General features: G+C 43.0%; 2 protein-coding genes across 2 annotated transcripts in view; one reads left to right on the top strand and one right to left on the bottom strand.

Annotated features, from left to right (window-relative positions):
- Positions 1-22,500, top strand: part of dhx58 (DEXH (Asp-Glu-X-His) box polypeptide 58) — a 375,030-nt gene that overhangs the window by 142,402 nt on the left and 210,128 nt on the right. The gene's annotated exons all lie outside the window — the stretch shown is intronic.
- baiap2l2a (BAR/IMD domain containing adaptor protein 2 like 2a) lies at positions 1,301-14,181 on the bottom strand. Its single transcript, XM_060039278.1, has 14 exons — positions 13,817-14,181; positions 13,246-13,321; positions 12,086-12,172; positions 10,635-10,696; positions 10,476-10,544; positions 9,913-9,987; positions 9,346-9,471; positions 8,390-8,491; positions 6,501-6,570; positions 5,988-6,258; positions 5,567-5,635; positions 4,630-4,828; positions 2,650-2,690; positions 1,301-1,889 (listed from the first exon to the last, which is right to left on the bottom strand). Exons 1-14 carry the CDS (start codon positions 13,868-13,870, stop codon positions 1,808-1,810), a joined length of 1,383 nt encoding a protein of 460 aa, XP_059895261.1. The 5' UTR covers positions 13,871-14,181; the 3' UTR covers positions 1,301-1,807.

A 22,500-nucleotide genomic window follows, 5' to 3' on the forward strand; every position in this document is an offset into this window, starting at 1 on the left:
AGAGCCCCCCCCCCCCCCCCTCTTCTCTTTCTTGGGGCAAACACTATCCCTCCTTCTCTTTCTCCCACTCAACCCCCCTCTTTAATTCTCTTTCCTTCTCTCTCTGTCCCTCTTTACGATCTATGTTTCTCTCTCTCTCTCCCATCCCTTTCTGATATACTGTATGTATTACACTACCGGCTAGCGGTTTTTACCTCTCTTCAGTGCATCGCATCTCTCGCTCCATCCCTCTCGCTTCCCCCATCCCTCTCCCCGCTCTGGTAGATGAGCTATCATTGTACAACACGCCAAAAACACGCCAGAAGAAAGAGGTCAAGCTGTGAAAGAACAAAAATAAAAATATTCCAAAATGATTGCCTCAAGAATGCCGCCTCATTTCTGCTTTTTTCTTGCTAACCAATTTGTATCACATCACTATAGTTATCTTGTCTTTATACTTGCAATAATTTTACCTTTCTCCCTCTCCCTTTGCCTTTCTCTCACTCTTTCACTCTCTTTCTCTCTCTGGTGAAGTGGTCATTAGTCATGGACAGCAGGTGGTTTCCAAAAGTAGTCCTAAAATGTGGCGAATGTAAGGATCTGTTTGGATAAGAAGGACAGAACCAGTGAGAGTGGACATAAAAAATGATGACACTGTAGATTTAATTAGTGATATATACATTTATTGTTAACCATTGTTTCTTTTGTGATTTATTCAACATAGTTTCTAAGTCGAAAGATATGATTGCAGAAAAGAGAATCATCCAAGCGTTATTATTGATCAATATTTCATTTAAACTTAAGGGAGCTTAATAAAAGCTTTCAAATGGAGAAAAAATATTATTATTAGCTGTGAGTGCCCATTCAAATAGAAGCAAACTGTCAAGCCATTAGTTGAAAGACAAAATTCACACTGAGGTTTGATGTAGGTTAAGTATCCCCAGTGGGAGCACCCATACTGGCAAGCCTGGATGGAAGACCGCTCTACTTTTAGTAGGCCATTCTACTGCCTGGGCACATTAACAGACCTTATGCCAATGGAGGCGCTAGGACAGAAGAGATAAGCACCAACTAAATATAATTCTTCACGCATGCTACATGTTCCCCTCAAAAATACGTTATCTTGCTGAGCCAGTAAGATAAGATCTTGCATACATGCAGAACATGATTTTATTATTTGACGTTAAAATAACGTCTTAATTTAAGCCTACAGATTTTTATCTGAGTTGTATGTGAAATGTCAATATACACTTTACCTATTTAATTAAGCTTAATAATATATATACATTTTACACAAATCATAGACATAACTAATGACATGTTTATTTTAAATTGGCTTTAATTCTTTTGAATTTCAATAGGGCTTGTACATCAGAAGGCATCATGGGATTATTCTGTTGGCGATATTCTGACCTTTCGAGAGTACTCAAGAGAGTCGTAATGTAAAATCCAAAATAAACATAAATATATTGTTTCCGAAGCTAATCAGATTGTTTTGCCACATCTCACATGAGGAACACTTCGAAATTAATTAATAAACAATGACCAAAACACTACCGTTAACAATATTATGCTTCTATACTTCCAAAATGGAGGCGGTAATTGCGATGTGACGTCACAATGTACAAGCCCTATAGCCACTGATTGACTATGCATACATACACAAATACAAGCAACTGCTTCAATTAAGTTCTTGGAAATCAGTTGAAAATACTTGAAATACATGAACTTCACAGTCATTTTTTGTATAACACTCTCTACAACTCTATATTAATTGTTAATATTTATATTGTAGCCATGCTAAGAGGCTACTGCTGATCATTGAAGTTCATCTTCGGTGAAGTTTTGGCTTTGACTTGTCATTGGTGGTTGTGGGCTTCAGCTTTACCGTAGCGAACGGATTGGTTCCCCTGCACAAATACAGGAAGAAATGAGCAGCCGAGACATACAGTATACTATCAGTGAACCACATTTTGTCTGTTTTTCCAAAATTACTTCATAAGAAAAAAAATACATGCAAAAGGCCAATATCCCAAATAATGCAATGAAATGGAATTTAGTGAAAGGGGGGGGGGGGGGGAGTTTGAATTTGTGTTTCCAACAACACAGGACCCAGAGATGAATCACATAACATAGGCAATGTCAGGACAAACCCTGAGGGATTGTGGTTTGATTCCCTAAAGGGATATTAGAAAAGGGTGAAAGAGGTGAAATTTGAACCTCACCAACACCGAATAAAAATAAATAAATAAAGTAATCATGTCTGAAGTGTTTGTCGGGAGTAAAAAACATTAATAGCCACTGTTGTCAAAACGACTGCCAGCTGTAATGGCTTTTCCTCCACCACACCGGTCCTCAAAAGTGATAGAAAGCAATCCAACGTCATTTACACACCGGTCCCCGGTTTGCACTTTATGATTTCATGGTTTCATTGAACACTTCAACTGAAAGAAAAAACACCCCACCCTCCACTTGGAAGATAAATGTAATAGCCTGAAATTGAACTGTCTGAAATGTCTCTGCTGTCCCATTTTGTATATTCAGTATATATGTATATGTATGTATATATACATATATATATATATATATATATATATAGAGAGAGAGAGAGATATAGAGAGATATTTATATATGTGCATGACGGTTTCATAACAGAGTTTGGACCCTTACCTTGGGAAGAGTTCTGGTTTCGACCCATGCTCCTCTCTTCGCTGTATAGGAGGATATGGGAATGGAAAGACACATTATTGTTTGGCCCCAATGTGGCAGGCTACCATGGCTATTACTGGGACTCAAATTTGTTCTCATCTGACATTTAAATGCTATCACCTACTATCTACTATTTAGTAATTTGAGCTTTTATCCAAAGCACCTTACAGTAAACAGATCAGAGCAGACACATTTTCTAAGGAGTGAGTTGGGGCTAGGGCCGTTTGCTCAACGATGACGACAGGCAAGCTGTGGTCATCGGGAATCCAACTGAACATAACCTCTCAGAGCACATAGCATTTAAAGGCCAGGTAAAGAGGTCAACCCCATAATGAGCCCTCCAGCATAGCGCTGGACACAAGGCTGGGTTTTCGGAATGAAGCGAGCTCATAGCCCTCACAAAATGTGGACTTTGGAATGAAGAATGGTGGTGTCGTTTAGATTTAGTTGGTTTTGGAATGTCAAACGAAGCTGTAATCTGATTGGACGCATTTAGAGAGGGCACCGCCAACCAGGTTCAAAGTTTAGATTGTTTTAACTGTGAGCATCACTGCGGTAAAATGGATAATCCGAGCGCTTTGCTCCGCCCAGGGTGGGGTCAACGCTAGGTTGGGCTCCATATGAAAACATGGGCAACGCTAGCGCTGAGAGCTCATAATGTGCTGACGGCTTAACAAGGCATGGATACAAGTAATACAAGCAGTTCAAACATAGAGCCATGGAGAAAAAAAACACCCCACACTAAAAGCACACCATTAACACATTGCTTGTTTTCAACACACAGCATATGTTGTTTGTTGTCATCTCTAATAAACCATCTGGTGATGGAAAAAGGTGCATCATGCGAGTTCAGCAAGCCACGTCATGCACCGGTGCCTCTCTGAAGTCATTATGACAATGAGCTGACACGCCCGCACACACATGCAGATGGGCATCAACTCACTCACCCACACATACGCACATAAGTGGAAAAAACAAGTGCATACACTCAAACAAGCATGCACACACAGATGTGCACACACACAAACATGAAAACACACATTACAGACATGCACACACACACACACACACACACACACACACACACACACACACACACACACACACACACACACAAACACACGTCACACACATGCACACAGCACCCAGTGAGCCTACAGCGCTAGCAGCTGGAGCTCCCTCCCTGCGTCCACCAGAAGGCGGGGTGGGGGGTCATAGAGAACAGCACCTTGCCACAACACCCCTACCAGACACAGCGGCAGAACATCACATTCATTAGGCCTCATCACACAAACGGGAAACTGGCCAGCTCCACCCAGGTGAATACTGTATACCACATTTTGCGGCTCACGCAAAGGCAATATGCCTTGTGGTGAACCAGGTTTGATTCCAATCTGTGGTCCCATGCTACGTAGTTATGTAGCGGTGTAGTTGCCACTCTCATCAACCCTGTCTTCACTGTCCTCTCCACAAAAGCCCCGAATAGCATTGACAAAAAAAAAACATTTTTTCTTATGATATATGTATTACTATTTTGAGGTACTAAATGATATCGTCATATACATAATGCGATATAAATTCACGTAAGACTGTTGTAATTATATTTTTTTCCCTTTGCTGGTTGTTTGGATGTGTTACATTCTAATCATGCTAATGCTGCCTAAAAGGATGAAGTCGATTATCATGTCTGCATAATTATGCATAATGTGACTTGAATAATCCGATTAAAATTGCATTCAAGTGAATTAACAAAACTAGACCAGGTGTCATAATAGCATAGCAATAACCATTTGATTATAGTGCAAATAAATCCTCAGATTAATCCGAAGGCTCGACAACTTAAAACACTGGACAAGGCGGAAGGACAGTTAACGGATCACTTGATTGATCAATTAAACAATTCAATGGTCTATCAAAGGGTCTTGGTGGGGGGGATTGTACCTTGTTGTCAGCGACTGGGTTAGGGTGCTTCTTGTGGGAGGTGTGTGTGCTGGCTCGTGTCTCTGTCGATGGGGCAGGCGGGGGAGGGGGAGGGGGAGGGGGTGGGGCAGGAGCTGGACCTCCACCACGGCTCACGCTTCTGCCTCCTGATTGGTCCAACAGGTCACTCATGCTGCTGCTGCTCCGCATGCTGGAGCCGCTGGAATCAACCAATCAGCACAGAGGTTTGGGTTGGTTGTTGTTAATCAGTGAGTGAGTTAATAAGTATGTAAGTAAGTAAATAATTAAAAATTATAGTTTGAAAGGGCTTAAAGAGTGTTACACCCAAGGCTAAATATAATCATAGAATAGAAAATGTGGTTTATTAACAACTTATTGTGAGACCATATTGTGCTCAGTAAACTAAATTGGCTCCTTAATTGTAAGATACAACTAAATCCAGTGTGAACATTTAGATTGTAGACAGCATGTCCCTTATTTAAATTTTTCTTCAGAGTTTTTTATTTTTTGTATCTTTGGAACTACAAGTATTCCTCACTATGTCCCTTTCAGAAATGGGTCACCCGGATATTTTAAATAGTACAACATATATTTCCATGACTCCATAAAAAGCTGACCCTATTTTTAAACTGTTTGTCTTTTGGAAAATAACAAAAACCGAAGGATGGCTTGCAGAAGATGCTACACTATATTAACTCTGTGGTTTATATTTGGAGTGCAGTCATCGTAACACAGTGCAGTCTTTTGCTGGAAATCCTTCGGGAATTTCCAGGAAAGACTTGGAAGGATCAATGTGTAACGTTGCTATTGTCAAAGTGCACATATCTGTAAACAGATGATCAAGTCCTGTGATGGCTTGTATTCAGTAAGGATGGATAACAGAAATCCACAGGCCGGTCCTGAACGGGTTCTTTATTTTAGGTGATGTCCCACTCACCTGTAGCTGCTGGGGGCTTTTGAGGGTTCATCCACGGCCTCCACGAAAGCAGCTGGAAACCACCCCTGACTCTCGGAGAGAGAAGGAAAGTTAGCAACAGCAACAGAAATACTAAGTGACTTGCTGTGAAGCATTACGTATTTCGAGACGAGTCTCCTATTTGGACGTCCTGCTCAAGGACGTGGATGTGGTTGTGGACGTGGATGTGGATGTGGATGTGGATGTGGATGTGGATGTGGATGTGGATGCCTGTGGTGGGCAGTGGACATTGGGTGTTCTAAACGTGATCCTTTCAGTTGGTAATCAAACCACCTTACTGCAACAATATCCTAACCTGAAGGCGATAACTGAAGCAGTTCCATTTCTTGGTACGCATCCATAAAAGACCACAGTGTTCATCAGCACCACCAACACCTCTTACCGAGACGGGTTTTGGGCCTGTCCGTACAGCCAGCCGTTCCTGGGCTGGGAGACCAGCACGGTGACCAACTCCCCCCGCTGGAAGCCCAGGACGGTTGGCTTGGATGGGTCAGCTTGGTGGGTGGCCACGGCCTTCATGGTCCTCCTCCTCCCTCCATCACTACCACTACGACCACCGTTGCCAGTGCTACCTCCTCCGAAACCCAACAGACCGTCCCCGGTTAGATCCGCGAGGGAGCTGGAGCGGCTCTTCAGCGATGAGGGAGACGGTGCTGGGAGACACGAGGGGGGAATTAATCACATTTTGAGAAAGAGCTAGAACGCAGAGTGGAGCTGATTGATTTTGAAAAAGGTACCAAAAAGAATTACATTTTGGGCTGGGGATTTGGATTTTACATAATTTACCATAAAGAAAAAAGTATTTTAATTGCATAAATTCATGTTTGAAATCAGTTGGTTTTTTTTCATAGAAAAAGTGAGATACGTTTTACGAGGATGTAATATAATCCCCCACCTCTAGAGGGCACTCTTCCGAGCTGCTGCTCCTCCGAGTACGGACTCCTCTCCTCCTCCCTCCTGCTCACCTGTCCAACCAATAGAGCGCAACACCGCTCAACCAATCAGAACGTATAGACGTAAAGACAAAAATACATCCACTGTACCAGGCTGGGGCACGGTTATGATTTTTTGTTATTTGTCCAATTCTCATACCGGATATGCAGTAAAATGTTTGTGGCACATACTCTGTATTTTCTGTGTTTAGAAAATAAATAAAATACAATAGAATAAAAATAGAATAAAATTCAATATAAGTTTTAACAGGAACAGAAGAACAGAAGAAGCGTTATCCTGGTCTGGTGCGATGCAATTTCCAATCTATTACTTTCCTACCTTTGAGATGTGAACGGCAGTTAATAGTCCCCAGAGAGGGAAGAATAACAGCATGATAAGGAGAACAACCACAATGGCATGAATAATACATGAATAATACAAGTTATTATATTGGAAAAAAAGATATGTCGGAATAACGGATATCTCTTTCCGATAGTCCCGCCCTCTCTCTCGCCTCTAGCAGCTAAACCCAAGCAACTGAAAGTCCCTCCCTTTCTTTATTTGGAGATTATTTGCTTATTTGGAGCATCTCGTACCAGCGTTCGTGAGATGAGACCGCATTCAAAGGAGGTTATCACTGTACAGACGCCTGTACCACCAACACACAAATTACCCCAGGGAGAAGAACCCTTGTTCCAGCTTGGAAAAATAGCTAATTAATATAATCAACATAACCATGAACCAACAGGAAATAAGAAGTGGTGATATTGCAGATTACAAATGTATTGATTTAGTAATTGACCATTCAGGTTCTGAGTCTGTTAATTAACCGATCCACCAATCATATCTTCACACATATGAACACACATGCACACAAACACACACACACACACACACACACACACACACACACACACACATACACACACACACACACACACACACACACACACACACACACACACACACACACACACACACACACACACACACACAGACACACACATGGACGCACTAACACACAATCCAACACTCACGCACACACACACGCGCACTCACATACATACAGATCTTGGGGGGTTACTCCATGGCTACTGCCATCCTAATGCTAAACCCCACAGCGAGGCAACACAAAGTGCTAATCCACGCTAATCTCGTGACAGTAATTACTGAGGGACAGTGGGCTGCGGGAGCGGAATGTCGTCCTGCTATTCTAGTGATGGGGCACATCGAGCGGCCAGATGTTGTCTACAGCTGGGGGGTTCCAGGAACCTCATTGAATGCCAACGACCGCCGAGCTACACATGCCACCCTTTGACATTCTGGTATGTTTTTGTTGACATAAAACTGTGTGTACGTGCCCAGAGTTATGCGACCGCTGGTTTGGCAAACCACATTTCTCAGTTGACAGAGAATGTCATGTAACCGCATGCAGTTGGAAAATGGAAAACTAGATGCATGCAACACATCACAACGTGATATTACATACAACACTACTATAGTGTTTAGGTTCAGTTCCAATATATTCTAGTATCCTCTGTTAAAATCTGTTATTTTCTACATCTTCTGTCATATTCTACTGTTCTTCCTGTAAACTCAATTCTATTAACATGTATGTGTGTTTTCTATTACTCTTGTCTATTTTACTCTTATGAATTCCTCAATTATTCCATCCAATTAAGATTTATATATAACATCCTATTCAATGATAACTTTCAACTCAAACTATACTTTTTAAACTTAAATTTTCCTTTTTTAAATCAGTAATTTAAATCATTTTTTGTTGAAGTGTGTATCCCATTTATTTATTTTTCCCTCAATGTGCTCCTCCGGGGTCTGCTCCCCACCCACCTGGTGTTCTGCTCTGCTTGACCCTCCGCTGACCTCCCGTCCTCTGGTGGCGTTCAGCTCCTCTCTCCACACCTCAAGCCTCTGCTGGGAAACACCCCCCGTCTTCCCCCCCCACACACACACACACACACACACACACACACACACACACACACACACACACACACACACACACACACACACACACACACGCACACACACACACACATGCACACACACACGCATGCACACACACATGCAAACACACACACATGCACACACACACACGGCAAACACACACACGTGCACACACACACACACACACACACACACACACACACACACACACACACATGTACATATGTACGTATGCACACACACACACACTCATCCACAGACACACGCAAACACACACACACATACATTATGTACGAATGAACACACACACACACATGCGCGCACACACACACACACACACACACACACACACACACACACACACACACACACACACACACACACACACACACACACACACACAGGCCCACACACACGTACATATGTACCATTCACAGACGCACACACAAACCCCCACCAACATAAATATTTATTAGATATGAGTGTAGGCTCATTACTAAACAGGGAGGTAATCTGTCTCTGTAGTCATTATTGAATATTTTCAGTTTTTTCATCAAATGTTTGTTCATGCTTCAGTACTTCAGAACCGCCATGTGATGATTAAGAGTCACGTCAAATAAATGAAAGCATTGAATCACCGCAGCACACCAGAGATGCTTACAGCCCAACACCTCACAGTAAGGAAGGAAGGTTTAAAGAAAGCATGAATCAGATGAACCGGACACTGCTGTGAGAACGTATTTAGTCAGCACATATCAACTGTTTTAAGTGACAGAAGGTCCTTGTGTGTGTATGTGTGAGTGTGCTATGTGCGTGTGCTTGTTTGCGTGATTTCACACCTTGTTCATGACCTGTGCGACGGCGTGTCCGACGTCACAGTGTTTCTCTGCCAGGAAGCGATATCTCCTCTCTTCCTCCTGCAGGGCGTCGCTGTAGCTCCGCCTGACCAGGTACTCACACTCACTCTGAGTGGACACAAATACACGCACACACGTATAAACACACATATGTTATTCACATATCCACACAGGTAGAAATGTAGTTATAGAACACAAACAGCTACGAATACAGAAATTCTGAAATATAGTTACACATACATGCACACACACACACACACACACACACACACACACACACACACACACACACACACACACACACACACACACACACACACACATACATACATACAAGCAAACAAACAAACAAACAAACAAACACACACACACACACACACACACACACACACACACACACACACACACACACACACACACACACACAATATGTCCGCCTATAAATCTGTCCATCCATCCATCCGTCCATTCGTACATCTTTCTGTCTGGCCATCGATCCAGTTAGTCAGTTAATCTGTCTGTCAGTCTGTCTTTCAGCCTATCTCAGACCTGGGCTTCTCCCCTCCTCCTCTCCAGAGCATCTGCTTGGCGGCGGACCTCAATCTCATAGCGCCCTCTGCTGTCCTATTGGACACAGCACAGGGAGTAGAATGATAATACATAGATAAACTGCAGGTTTTCATGGTATTAATCTCATAGCGCCCTCTGCTGTCCTATTGGACACAGCACAGGGAGTAGAATGATAATACGTAGATAAACTGCAGGTTTTCATGGTATTAATTGGTATTTGGGAATTCACCAAGAAAACAATTCAGGTCTGTGCAACAGTTTTATTTGAAATTTTAGACCAATTTCTCAGTTACTATCTTACCAGTTAGTGTGTACTGTATCCATACGATACATTACACACTGTTGAACGAGCAAGGCGTACATTAAATACTTACGATAAGTTTGTGTGTTGTATGTATTATCAAATAAAATAATGCATTTTAATTCATTATGTATGCAACAAACTTCACTTTAGTGCCATCTAGTGGCTGCCAAAGGCAGCCACTAGATGGCCACTAATCGGTAAATCAATGAGGTGAAACTCAACTTTAGATCTTACTTACTGATATGTAGCCTTGATCTAGTTGAGTGTGGTGATCCATATCATGAAGGACCTCCGCATGGAATTTGAACTACAATCAGAGCACACAGGATATCACCTGACACACACTTCAAAGTAACAGCGTGTATTAATGCAGTGTTATAAATGCCTCTGAACGTACAACTCCCTCCACTTCCGTGCTGAGCTTCCTTTGGTTTTCTGCGATCTGAATCAAGATCCGTCCTGAAACATAATGTTGGTATTTGGAAATAAAGTATGTACCGGAAAATGTACATATTGTTTTTGCACACACACACACACACACACACACACACACACACACACACACACACACATTATTTTTAGTCTCTTTGCCATTCGATTGCCCCCTCTATCAATTTTGAACACAACTCACAACAGGCACCTCTCCTGGTTGGAACTCAGGCAAACTCCCACTGAGGGGGAGCTCTGGGTTCAAACCCACTGTCAAGTTGACAGTGAAGTTCTGTCAGTGTGCAGACTTACAGTAGCACTATGGTGCTGAGGCTGCCAGCTTGCCACCTGCTGGGAGGCACATTTGATAGAAGGTCTGTTCATACCAAACCTTGTCAAGCCCTTTTTGATGGTATGAGAGTGTCTGTGTTTGGAGGGGTGTGTGTGTGTGTGTGTGTGTGTGTGTGTGTGTGTGTGTGTATGTGTGTGTGTGTGTGTGTGTGTGTGTGTGTGTGTGTGTGTGTGTGTGTGTGTGTGTGTGTGTGTGTGTGTGTGTGTGTGTGTGTGTGTGCGTGGGTGGGCTTGTGCTTGTGTTTGGTGTGTGTCTGGTGAGTACCTATTCAAGCTTTTTTTTTTTTTAAATGTACGATTGATCTGATTCAACTGAACCCCACATTTAACGCAATGCAACTAAACATTAATGGACACAGAAATACACAGACACAATCAGAGATACAGTGGCACGTCTTGCTCTGACGGCCAATCAGTTTCCCTGCATTAATGGTCACGGGGTCAAAAGTAATAAACAGACACACACACACACAGGGAAGTAACCTTTGCTCCTCTTGACAAACGGCAGCTCTAACTCACTCTAAAAACATTAATTAAACCACAAACAAGGGAAAATCTTCCCAATTTGGGCGGGGTCTCATCTTTATTCATTATTCAACTGAAGTCAAGGTCAGCTGTGTTGAGTTCATATCTGCGCAAATGCATTTCCTGAAATATTCCAAACACTCACACTAAAATGGCCCGCCACACACACACAGACACACACACAAACAACAATCACAAAAACACACACACATCCGCACATAGACCCACACCGCAGCCGAGTCCCAACACACAGACAGACACAGACACTCGTGTACACACGCGCACACACACACACACACACACACACACACACACACACACACACACACACACACACACACACACGTTGCCGTGTGGTCTCAAACATACACGGGAAGCACACAAACACACACACATACACACACACACACACACACACAAACACATACTTGAAAGCATTGAAAGCACACATATGCACAAACCAAAGTGAAGCAGACACAAAGATACACAAACAAAACCTTATATTTGCTTTTTTGTCGACCCCAAAATACATGTCTTCCTTACCTATGGAGCCTGATGACTTGGTGCCCAACGCCTGCTCCCCGATCCTGGCAAGCGCTTTGAAGTAGGCCTCGCTGGTGGTGGCAAGGACTAAAGCACACAGACACATGCACACACATACACAAACACGTACACACCAATGTGACACACTTATTCAATTTGAATAGTCGTTTTAGTTTCACAAGCATGGCTGACATTTGTCTGCTTTCCTCGCCAAGGCTCTCTTGTTTAAGAGTACTACACCTCAGTGAGTCCAGCCTGCTGAAATAATTTGGCTCACACATGTGAGCATTGAGGTCTGAGTAGCGAAAAAAGCGATGAGAGAGCAATGGCAAATGCCAGCTTGGTCAAACCCCTTTGTTCCTTGTACACAACTTTCTTCACACTCATCTCTGCCTCACTATGAACTAATGCCGATATTAAAAAACTCAAAGGATGGACATTGTTCTGTCACCTCTGGTCTGTATCTTGATGTAATGACTTTGAAAGATATGAAAGAAAATGTGTCTATTTCCTTCTCAAGATTTCTTCCTTGTTAATGAATGGAGTTTTTTCTTGCCCTCTTGGGGGTTAGGCTAGGGGGTGTCATATATATATGGCCTGTTAAGCCCTTTGAGACTGTAACTGTGACTAAGAGCTATGCAAATACAATTGAAATGAATCTAACTGATTTAATCTAATGGAATTGAACTCAATTTAACATTTGCCACTTGGAGTGCTTCTGATTGGTCTGTTATGCTCACCAGAGTAGCACTGTGTTGTCCTCATCATATCAAACATTTGCTTTCCTCAAGCCGGATCAAGCTTATGGAAGTATATGGAGTGAAAACGTATAGGACCATTCTGAGCTGTCATACTGCCAGGCGGCCCAACATCTCAACACCACCAGCCCGACCCAGGGGGCGAGTCTGTGAACCAGCCAGAACAAACCCCAGACATACACACACAGGATCCCCGGCTCCTGGAAAAACATTGTCAGCTCCCTTATCCTCACCCTCCAGCATGGTGCATTTATTGTGCCCATAAAGTTTATGCACATGTACTGCAATGGCTTCTATGGTAAGATACTGATTAGATGTGCTGCTTTTACTGGATCAGACGAACAGTTGTTCGATCCAAAGTATGTTATTTTTTTTAATGTTTAACGTGTTTTTTTTTCTCACCATAGAAAGCCTGGATGTAGCTATTGCCGAGAGACACCAGTTTCTGCAGGCTTGGATTGAGTTGATTCAACAGCCTCTGATACATCCACGCACACACACAAACACACACGCACACACGCACACACACACACTCACACACACACACACACACACACACACACACACACACACACACACACACACACACACACACACACACACACACAAACACGCGGATGAACTTTATTATGAATAGGCCTCCATTAAAAGGAGATCAAATTGCAATTTTTTATAAATGTAAAAGGTAAATATAACATAGGCTACCTATAGGGTACATGTGAGCTGAAACAAATGTATCTTGTATACTTACAACACATTTATTTCTAAACAAGACAAACAATGTAAAGTCACTTAAATGTGCCGTTTACATAACGTTCTTAAGTTTTGGGCCATGGCACAGGTGCAAGGAAACTACCACTTATGCGCACGCACCACATTTTTTACAATTTATCCAGTTATCTCACTTCTACAGTATGGTTCAGAGCCCGACTAAATTGGCCTACAGTGAAATATTGTCGTCGCTGCCACTTACCGAGTAGATCTCTAGTGTATCCATGTGGAGCTGCACGTCATTAGGAGACAACATGTCGGATCAGTTTTCGTCAAACTCCCGGGGAAACACTGGGTTTGTTGGCGGGCTCCGAAACACGCGGCAGTCCCCAAAAATAAGACACAAAACCTTTACACTGTTCTCGACCAAGAACGCAGTTTATGGTTTGTGGACTTGGGGTAGGACGTCGAGTGAGTAATCGACACCGTGCGCGCAGTGAAAGAGTGAGGTGAATTATTAACAAGGCAGAAACATAAAAACAATAGCTGCTCAGTGTCTGCTCACATATGGTCATAGTGAATGTAGGCGTGTTTTTAGGCTACTTTGTGGTAGGTAATTAGGCTACTATAGAACTCTGCATACGGCTATTCGTCGAAAATAAAATAATGAGCAATAACAAAAACGAGTAGACCGGTTTTTGAATTTAAAAGATGACGCAACTTTTTTTTATTCTATAGGCCATATTTCATTCTTGAAGATTTGTGTGTTCACGAATCTTAGCTTGCTTGTTAAGCAAATCCAAAACACATTCAATTGCTTTTGATTTGTTGGTTTGACAACTGGTGGTTTATCTAAACTTGTGATAACCTTTATGTTTATATTAGAATATGAAAAAATATCTAGATTAAAACAACTGTTGTCGCCTAGTTAGCCATAGCAGAGCCGGGTTGACAGGCAATAAGGAAAATGCACCTTTGCTTCGAATATTGCTTTTGTTTGGCTGTTATTGCAATAGTGGATCAAACCTTGTTATTTTATGAGCTAGCAATATCATTATCTTAAATTGTAGATTTGAGTGCTTTATTCGTGCTGTTATTATTGCCCTAAAGTTTGGTCAACTTAAAATGCAAAGTTCCCAGGAGGCAGAACAATGGGGGGAAACTAATAATTGTTTTCTTGCAAATTCATAAAAGCGACAGCACACATCGGCGGGGTCTGGGTTCATAATGATTCGCTCTGCAGCGTCAATCACAACCCTGCATCTCTCCGGGACACAAGTACACAATGTGAATGATGATGACCATAATAAATAATGTTGGTATTGAGGATGATGATGATGATGATGATGATGATGATGATGATGATGATGATGATGATGATGATGATGATTACAAGGAAATGTTAAAGGAGATTAGAGCTTAGATCGGGCCCAGAAAATCAAGCCCGACCCGGCCCGAGCCCGTGCACGTTCTGTCCGAGCCCGGCCCGACCCGACACATTAACTGTAATTACGAGCCCGATTTCAACCCGACATCTTTTTAATAGGCCTACATATGAATCTTTGTATACATTTGTTACTAGGCCTACCCTGCTAAATATAAAAGGGATAATGTATAGAACGCCGGTCATTATCGGGAAAATAAGCCCCGACAGGGTGAACAGGACACCGACGCGCAGCGAAGGTGTCTTGATTCGCCCTGAAGGGGCGAATCAAGACACCTTCAGGGCGAATCAAGTCACCTTCGAAAATAAGCCCTGGAGGGGCTTATTTTCGATAATGACCGGCGACGTTCTACACATTATCCCGCTTATTACACGGCTACTTGACAAAACGAAAAAATAACTTCACATGGTGTCTCTTTTTACAATTTATTTGTTACCAGCATTCGTAGTGTTGATCAGCAGAAAAATTATTTGCCCGCAAAGACGGTGACGTAGCTTAGCAACGGAAGTCGCTGGGACTACTACCAGAGAATGTCTAATATGAGGAGAATGGGCACTCGCTGGTTAGTTCCGGTTTCTGGACTGGTTGCAATAATAATCTCTGTCCACGCGGGGCGCTCGCAGGCGAGTCCAGAATGAATGGGAGCCTATGGGGTTTTATCCTCAGAATCCACTTTTCTCACGATTAAATTTTTTGTGAAGTAATTTGAAAGTTGCGTTCAAAAGGAGGGGCTAAGATAATAAACTCAGCTGAATATTGAATTTTTTAAGGTCACGTATCTGTTCTAAAAAGGCATTAAAAACATGCGATGACGTTACACATTAGCTGTGTTCGAAATCGTTCCCTATCATGGATGTAGTGCACTAAATAGGGTGCACGCCATTTTGTAGGGTGTTCGAATTCTCAGTGGTCCACTATATAGGGCACTATATAGTGGACTTAAAATAGGGTACATACGATGTTCCCTACATGTTACTCCCGTATACCACAATGCAATGCGGTCGTGTTTTTCCGGAGGAGAAGAAGAAGCTGAATAACCGCGAAAACTAATACATTTAATGATGGAGTCTCCGGCTTTCGTTTAGAAATGTCAACAATTTATTTGGGATTTAACATAGAATATTTAACATTCAAAATTAATAAAAAAAATACTTGAACAAGGAAATGTAACATTCAACATCAATACAACCTCCAGCTTTCCTCGTGAGTGCCTGGTATGTTTACATGATGTGGGCGCATCTGTCTGCGTCACACAAATACCCGGCGCATTTACTGACGCAAATGACGTTTAGAAATGTTCAGCGTAGTGTCCGAATTCTCGTTCCCTATTCCCTATATAGTGCACTAAATCATGTACACTATATAGGGAATAGGGAACGAGTGTATAGGGAACGATTTCGAACACAGCTATTGTCATACTGTCAGAGGTAGCCTACTGCTTTACGGCAGTTTCGCACTTCGGCACTTCCGCATTTCCCCGCAACGATAACACCAGCTGTTGGAGGTAAGGCTTTTTTTTTGCTTAATACACTAGTTACAGAGTTTTAGTGAGCTAATATAAAAAAAAAGAAATGCGCGAATGTTTTACATATGTATGTTACTTACAGAGAGTGTTTTTTTTAATCCTCACTAGTGCCGATGATAAAGCTTTTTTTAGTAACGATTATGAGCTATTTCTTTCTCCTGAAATAGAAACCTGGATTAGAGTCATAATTTTAACACTGCATCAACTTAGTTTACATCAGTAAACAATCTCCTAGAGAGCAGTGTTCTGTTGACCTCCTCCTCATGCCTCTTCCTTTCTTGATCTCTACAGTTGGACCTTGATGCTGTGACAACGGACAAGTCTTCTTCCTCTGTCCTTTTTCTCTGCCTCTGTTCAGTATGTTCAGTGTTGTTAAATCATCTCTCTCTTTTTTTATTATTTACTATTAGTTACTGTTCTGTTTGTGTCCTTGTTAGTGTGATGTTTGAATAAACTGGCCTGTTGCAATGTTGGTATAATGTTTGTATAATTACTGGTATGCAACTGTTACTGTTTCAATGTGACCCAGACCATATTTCTCATTTAACAAACATGTGTAGCTTATAATGTGTTGCAGGGCAGAGCAATTATATTCAATGGCTTAAAACAAACCCATCTGTAAAGATCAGTGAATGCATAGAAATCAATGACAAGTGGTGTAGATGGTTTTCCCTCTGTGCAAGATCATTAGCCCAAGTCCTACAAAAAAAGAACGACTGTAATAGCAGATGTTGAAGTTGTTAAATCGTTAACTAACAATTTGTATGGAACAATCGGTTAAGGTAAGTTAAGTGCTTGAGTCTCGACACTTGGAGAATGTCTAGCGCGCAACTTGAATAAGCCATGTGCGATTTTACCCAGGCAGGTGCAGCCTCAGGTAGCCTAGGACCATTCATACAGGAGCAAGCAAGAACGTTACCTTTTTCTGTCCTTGGGAAACGAAAAGACGGACAATCCGTTTCCACTGTTAGTGCAGTTTATCATTGCACATTTACGAGGCATTTCTTTTTTAAACTGTCTTTATTTTCGAAAAATAGACAATGACAGATGAAATGATATGGAGCGGGACATTGACTGTATTATTTAAGGTGGTCATACCGTACCTACCATGTATATAACACATTGAACATTGAACACAAGAAATGGAAGAAATTCCATTTATGCCCATGTACTTTCACCGTACATAACTATATAAAAAATAAAAGGGCCTGCAGGAAAATATAAATACAGTACGCAAAAATTAACTCAGACGGAAGGTCCTCCTTAAGATATTGTTTCTGATTGTGCTTCAGCTTCAGATGCCGTCAAGAGGGGTCTCTGGTCGTAATCACTCGCAAGTCCGTCCCTCACCAATCAGCATTCATTAGCAGAATGCTAGCGTGTATGGCCAACAACGGCCCAAACTGTGAGAAATCGAAAGGACATAAGTAGGCCTACTCATTAATTTGACTTTTGAACCATAATCTATATTGAACTTGCGGAATCTACAATAAAATTAGCGTGAAAGGTGCACAGTAAAAAGGTGTATGTTTACGCCATTGCAATGTATTTTTTCAGAACTGACTTTTCAGAGATTTGACCACACAGGCGCAAGCTTTGAGTCACGTGAATATTGGCAGTGTTCTGTCGCGCATTCGTTTTGAAACTGTGAAAGTCTGTTTGACAGTGAAAGTCTGAAGAAAAAAAAAACGTTCCTGGGGGCGGGACCATTTAGCTCTAAACCTATTGGTTGCTCTCGGCTGACGTAGATTCCAATCACATGTGCCGTTCACCGGGCTGTGCGTGATTGACAGTGCTCTGCCGATGACAAGAATGTGATTGGAATGTACGTCAGCCGAGAGCAACCAATAGGTTTAGAGCTAAATGGTCCCGCCCCCAGGAACGTTTTTTTTTTCTTCAGACTTTGACTGTCAGGAGTTTCAAAACGAATGCGCGACAGAACACTGCCAATATTCACGTGACTTAAAGCTTGCGCCTGTGTGGTCAAATCTCTGAAAAGTCAGTGCTGAAAAGTCAGTTCTGAAAAAATACATTGCAATGGCGTAAACGTACACCTTTACAAGTTTTTAAAAATAAATATTCAACCTTTCAAAACTAATTTCTCAATGTATGAACACCTGTTTGCAGAATCCCATTTACATGGTTTCAAAACCGGGAAACAATGAAATACACTGTTAGAACAGTGCCAGATTTGAAACTCTGCAAATGTGCTGGTGAAATTGTTTGAACTTTGAAAACATGTTTGTGGAAAAAAAAAATACTTTGAAAATGTGTTGGTGAAAATGATGAAGAAGATCAAATAGAACACAAAATCATGTTTACAGATGTTTGAATTTTTGTTTGAATTTTTTTCAGGTTATAATCTCTTTTTTCAGTGTTGCAAAACCTTTTTTACAAGGTGTTGAGTTTTCAAACTTTTTTTTTCAGGTTTGAATTATGGCAGGAAACTGGCTCCATAGTAGACGGGCTCTGCTACTACCCATGCAAGTGAACGGAGCGTTCCGCGGCATTGAGAAGACCTGTGTAATAAAGGCCTATAATATTTATGTTTATGGCATAGATTTCTCCTCAGATTAGGCCAATAAACCAATGATAAAAAAAATAATTGTCGATCAAAGGCCCGGCCGGATCCGGCCCGAGGATAGTGGTGGGAAATACTATCTGCATACTACCTGCATACTACCCAACCCGTGGGCCGGGTCGGGTCGGGCTCGGGCAGAGAATCTAAACTCTGAAGGAGATATACGATCCAGACTGTCATTGTGGGTCATCTTCTGATTATTATTTTCTGCGTGTTCGTTTTCGACGTGACTAACGTTGATTTGGTATAGCTCTTCTCTTTTCAAACAACATTTAAGTATTTATTACCCGTGAGCTCCGGGATGAACGCTGAAGCCAACACGATATGAGAGAGAGCGAGAGTGAGAGGGAGAGAGAGAGAGAGAGAGAGAGAGAGAGAGAGAGAGAGAGAGAGAGAGAGAGAGAGAGAGAGAGAGAGAGAGAGAGGGGGGGGGGGGGGCGGAGAAAGAGAGCTGGAGAGGCTAAAGGCGCGATCATAAAACTCATGCAGCATTTATATCCGTGAGCCAACTGAATGAACTGTCGGCTAAAATCGTCCGATAGGTGGCGTCATTAGCATCCCATGGACATGACAGGAATTTTAGACAACTCTCACAAACAGGCACACACACACACGCGCGTGTGCGCGCACACACACACACACACACACACACACACACACACACACACACACACACACACACACACACACACACACACACACACACAGGATCACTATCATTCATCATGTTTCATCTCATCTAGAATTTCCTACTATAGCCCCACCTGTTATGTGCGTGATGAGAATATATTACACGAAGGCCCAAATCGCGGCATTTGATATCTTCCTGATGCATAATGCATATAGTCTCACTAACATCTAAGATGTCTGTCAGACAAGCATACGTAATACACGCATGACCTATTGCACATGTTGATGAGACATTAAGGAACATTAATTAAAATACAAATCCACTCTCATGTAATCATTACAATTCCTTGTATTCATTATAATCACATGTAGCCAGTAGGACTAACTACCATCTCACTCGATCAATAAATGATCAAATCAATCAGCTGTTACTGCGACCGTCTCTCTCACTGCGATGGGTCCGTCAATAAGTCCACCCATCGCGATAGGTGCGTTCATAGCTGTCAAGTGGTCACGATAATAGCAGTATGCTACACTTCGATAACCTAGCGCTCACGAGCAGCCGGCCTGTCGGGAGAGTGTGATGTATTTACCGTGTTCAGCTGAAGAAGCTGTTCCAGTGCCATTCTCGTAGGCCTACATCATATAGTGCCCTGTTATAGTCAGCGTCTTATCTTGAACCTGCTTGTGAGACACGAGTGCATGGCGGAATTTATGAAAAGCCAAACACCATGCTTTGCACCGCTATAGCTGTCAGTGCGCGTGCGTGTGTGCGTGTGTATTTGCGTGTGCGTGTGTTTGATTTGAAAGAAAGACACACACACACACACGGACGCACATCCATACACAAACACACCCAAACGAACCCACAAGTGCGTGTAGGTGTGGGTGAGTATGGATGTGTGTGATGGGTGTGTGTGTGTGTGTGTGTGTGTGTGTGTGTGTGTGTGTGTGTGTGTGTGTGTGTGTGTGTGTGTGTGTGTGTGTGTGTGACACCGTGTGTGTGTGTGTGTGTGTGTGTGTGTGTGTGTGTGTGTGTGTGTGTGTGTGTGTGTGTGTGTGTGTGTGTGTGTGTGTGTGTGTGTGTGTGTGTGTGTGTGTGTGTGTGTGTGTGTGCGCCCGCAAACCACCTACAATGCAATCAGTGTCTCGAGCTGCTGTCGGCTGTCCCAAGAGGAGCCCTGGACTTTTTTATGACGGACATAACTCTGCTGCCCGCGGGGTTAGGCTAAGCCATGCGGATGATGATCTTTTTTGAACATTTTTTTTTATATATAGATATATATTTCTCTGTGGATAGTGGGGTGACAGTATGAAAGCTTGTCTAATATAAGTAACGGAAAGAACAAACCTAGCCTATTGGCCTATATGTAACCCTCGCTCTGTCCCTCCCTCTCTTTCTCCCTCTCTCTCTCTCTCTCTCTCTCTCTCTCTCTCTCTCTCTCTCTCTCTCTCTCTCTAAAATTCTCTCTCTCTCTCTCTCTCTCTCTCTCTCTCTCTCTCTCTCTTTATCTCTTCATCTCTCTCTCTCTCGCTCGCAGTAAAAGCATGCGCGCGCGACTGAAGGCTGCTGAGCGGACAGACTGGATGATTTATATCGACTCGGTATGAGAGAAAAGATCTTAGGCTCACGGTAAGGATTGTTGATCCGCTGCAACTGGCTGAAAACTAAACGTACAGAGGAAGATACAGGGAAAAGCAGGAAGAACGCCGTTTCATAGCAGGAAAGAGCAAGAACGGCTTCTTGATATCCAGGAGATTGGATATTTCTTCCTGAAATCAGTGGCTTTACACCGTTCAATTTTTACCTTTTCATTTCTAATTCTTGATCGTTCCCACCGCCAAACTGAAGTTCATCGTTGTGATCTTGGCCGCCGGGATGGTGGCCTTCATTGGAGCAGTTATCTGTATCATCGCCGCCGTGCACACCGGATCGTCTAAGGTTGTACCACACCAGCAGCCTTCGGCGGACAACCAGTCGCTGTATGCGCAATCCGTCGCTCAGACCACGGCGTCGCGGGGCTCCGTGGCCCGGGCCGGACCTCTGGTCGGAGCTCTCCATGGTTCTGAAACCCCACAGTCGGAGACGCCGACGTTCAAGGCGGGACTCGGGGTCACGGGACTCACCGGACACGACCCGAGGGTCAGTCGACTCATCTGCACGCCGATCCCCGCGGGAGAGTGCGACCCGAGAAACTTTAATCAACATGCGGCGGACGAGCCGTTGTCGCTGTCTGCGTCCGCGGAGGGGAACCTCCGAACTGCCGCCGAAGAGCTACGGCAGACCGTCCAGCAGCAGGAAGACCAGATCATCACCGATCAACGGACTATAAGGGAGCTATCGGGTAAACTGACGGATTGTGAGAGGGAGCAAGGCGGCCGCATCATTTCGGAGAGGCGCGGGATTGTGGCGGGGATGCTGGGGGCCAAAGGTGGTGCCACTGCCGCGGCCGTTGGGGAGAAGGGGCAACATGACCGGATCATGGTGCGGGACAGCCCGGCTTCTACCCCCGACAGTGTCCACCTGCTCACCGTCCGGGCTGTGGACGAACTGGAGCAGGCGATCACTCAGCTCAAAGATCGCATAGAGAAGCTAGAGGTAGGTGTTTCTAGTCTAGTTTCAAGGTAAGAATACGGAGAAAACAAAGTCCTTAGGCCTACATTGATTTCAGAAATTTCTAATTAATCATGTTCGTATGGTTCCCTTGAAAAGCCACTTCATATCGTGACAAAGCTTGGAAACCCTTCATGAAAATAAATATTAA

This window comes from Gadus macrocephalus, chromosome 2, assembly GCF_031168955.1.
Source record: "Gadus macrocephalus chromosome 2, ASM3116895v1".
Classification (NCBI taxonomy): domain Eukaryota; kingdom Metazoa; phylum Chordata; class Actinopteri; order Gadiformes; family Gadidae; genus Gadus; species Gadus macrocephalus.

Coding starts and splice junctions, on each gene's coding strand:
- baiap2l2a (XM_060039278.1), bottom strand. CDS start 13,870: ATGTTGTCTCCTAATGACGTGCAGCTCCACATGGATACACTAGAGATC. Junction 5,636..5,987: donor CAGGCCCAAAACCCGTCTCG/GTAAGAGGTGTT, acceptor TCTCTCCGAGAG/TCAGGGGTGGTTTCCAGCTG. Junction 2,691..4,629: donor ACCCAGTCGCTGACAACAAG/GTACAATCCCCC, acceptor CCTCCTATACAG/CGAAGAGAGGAGCATGGGTC.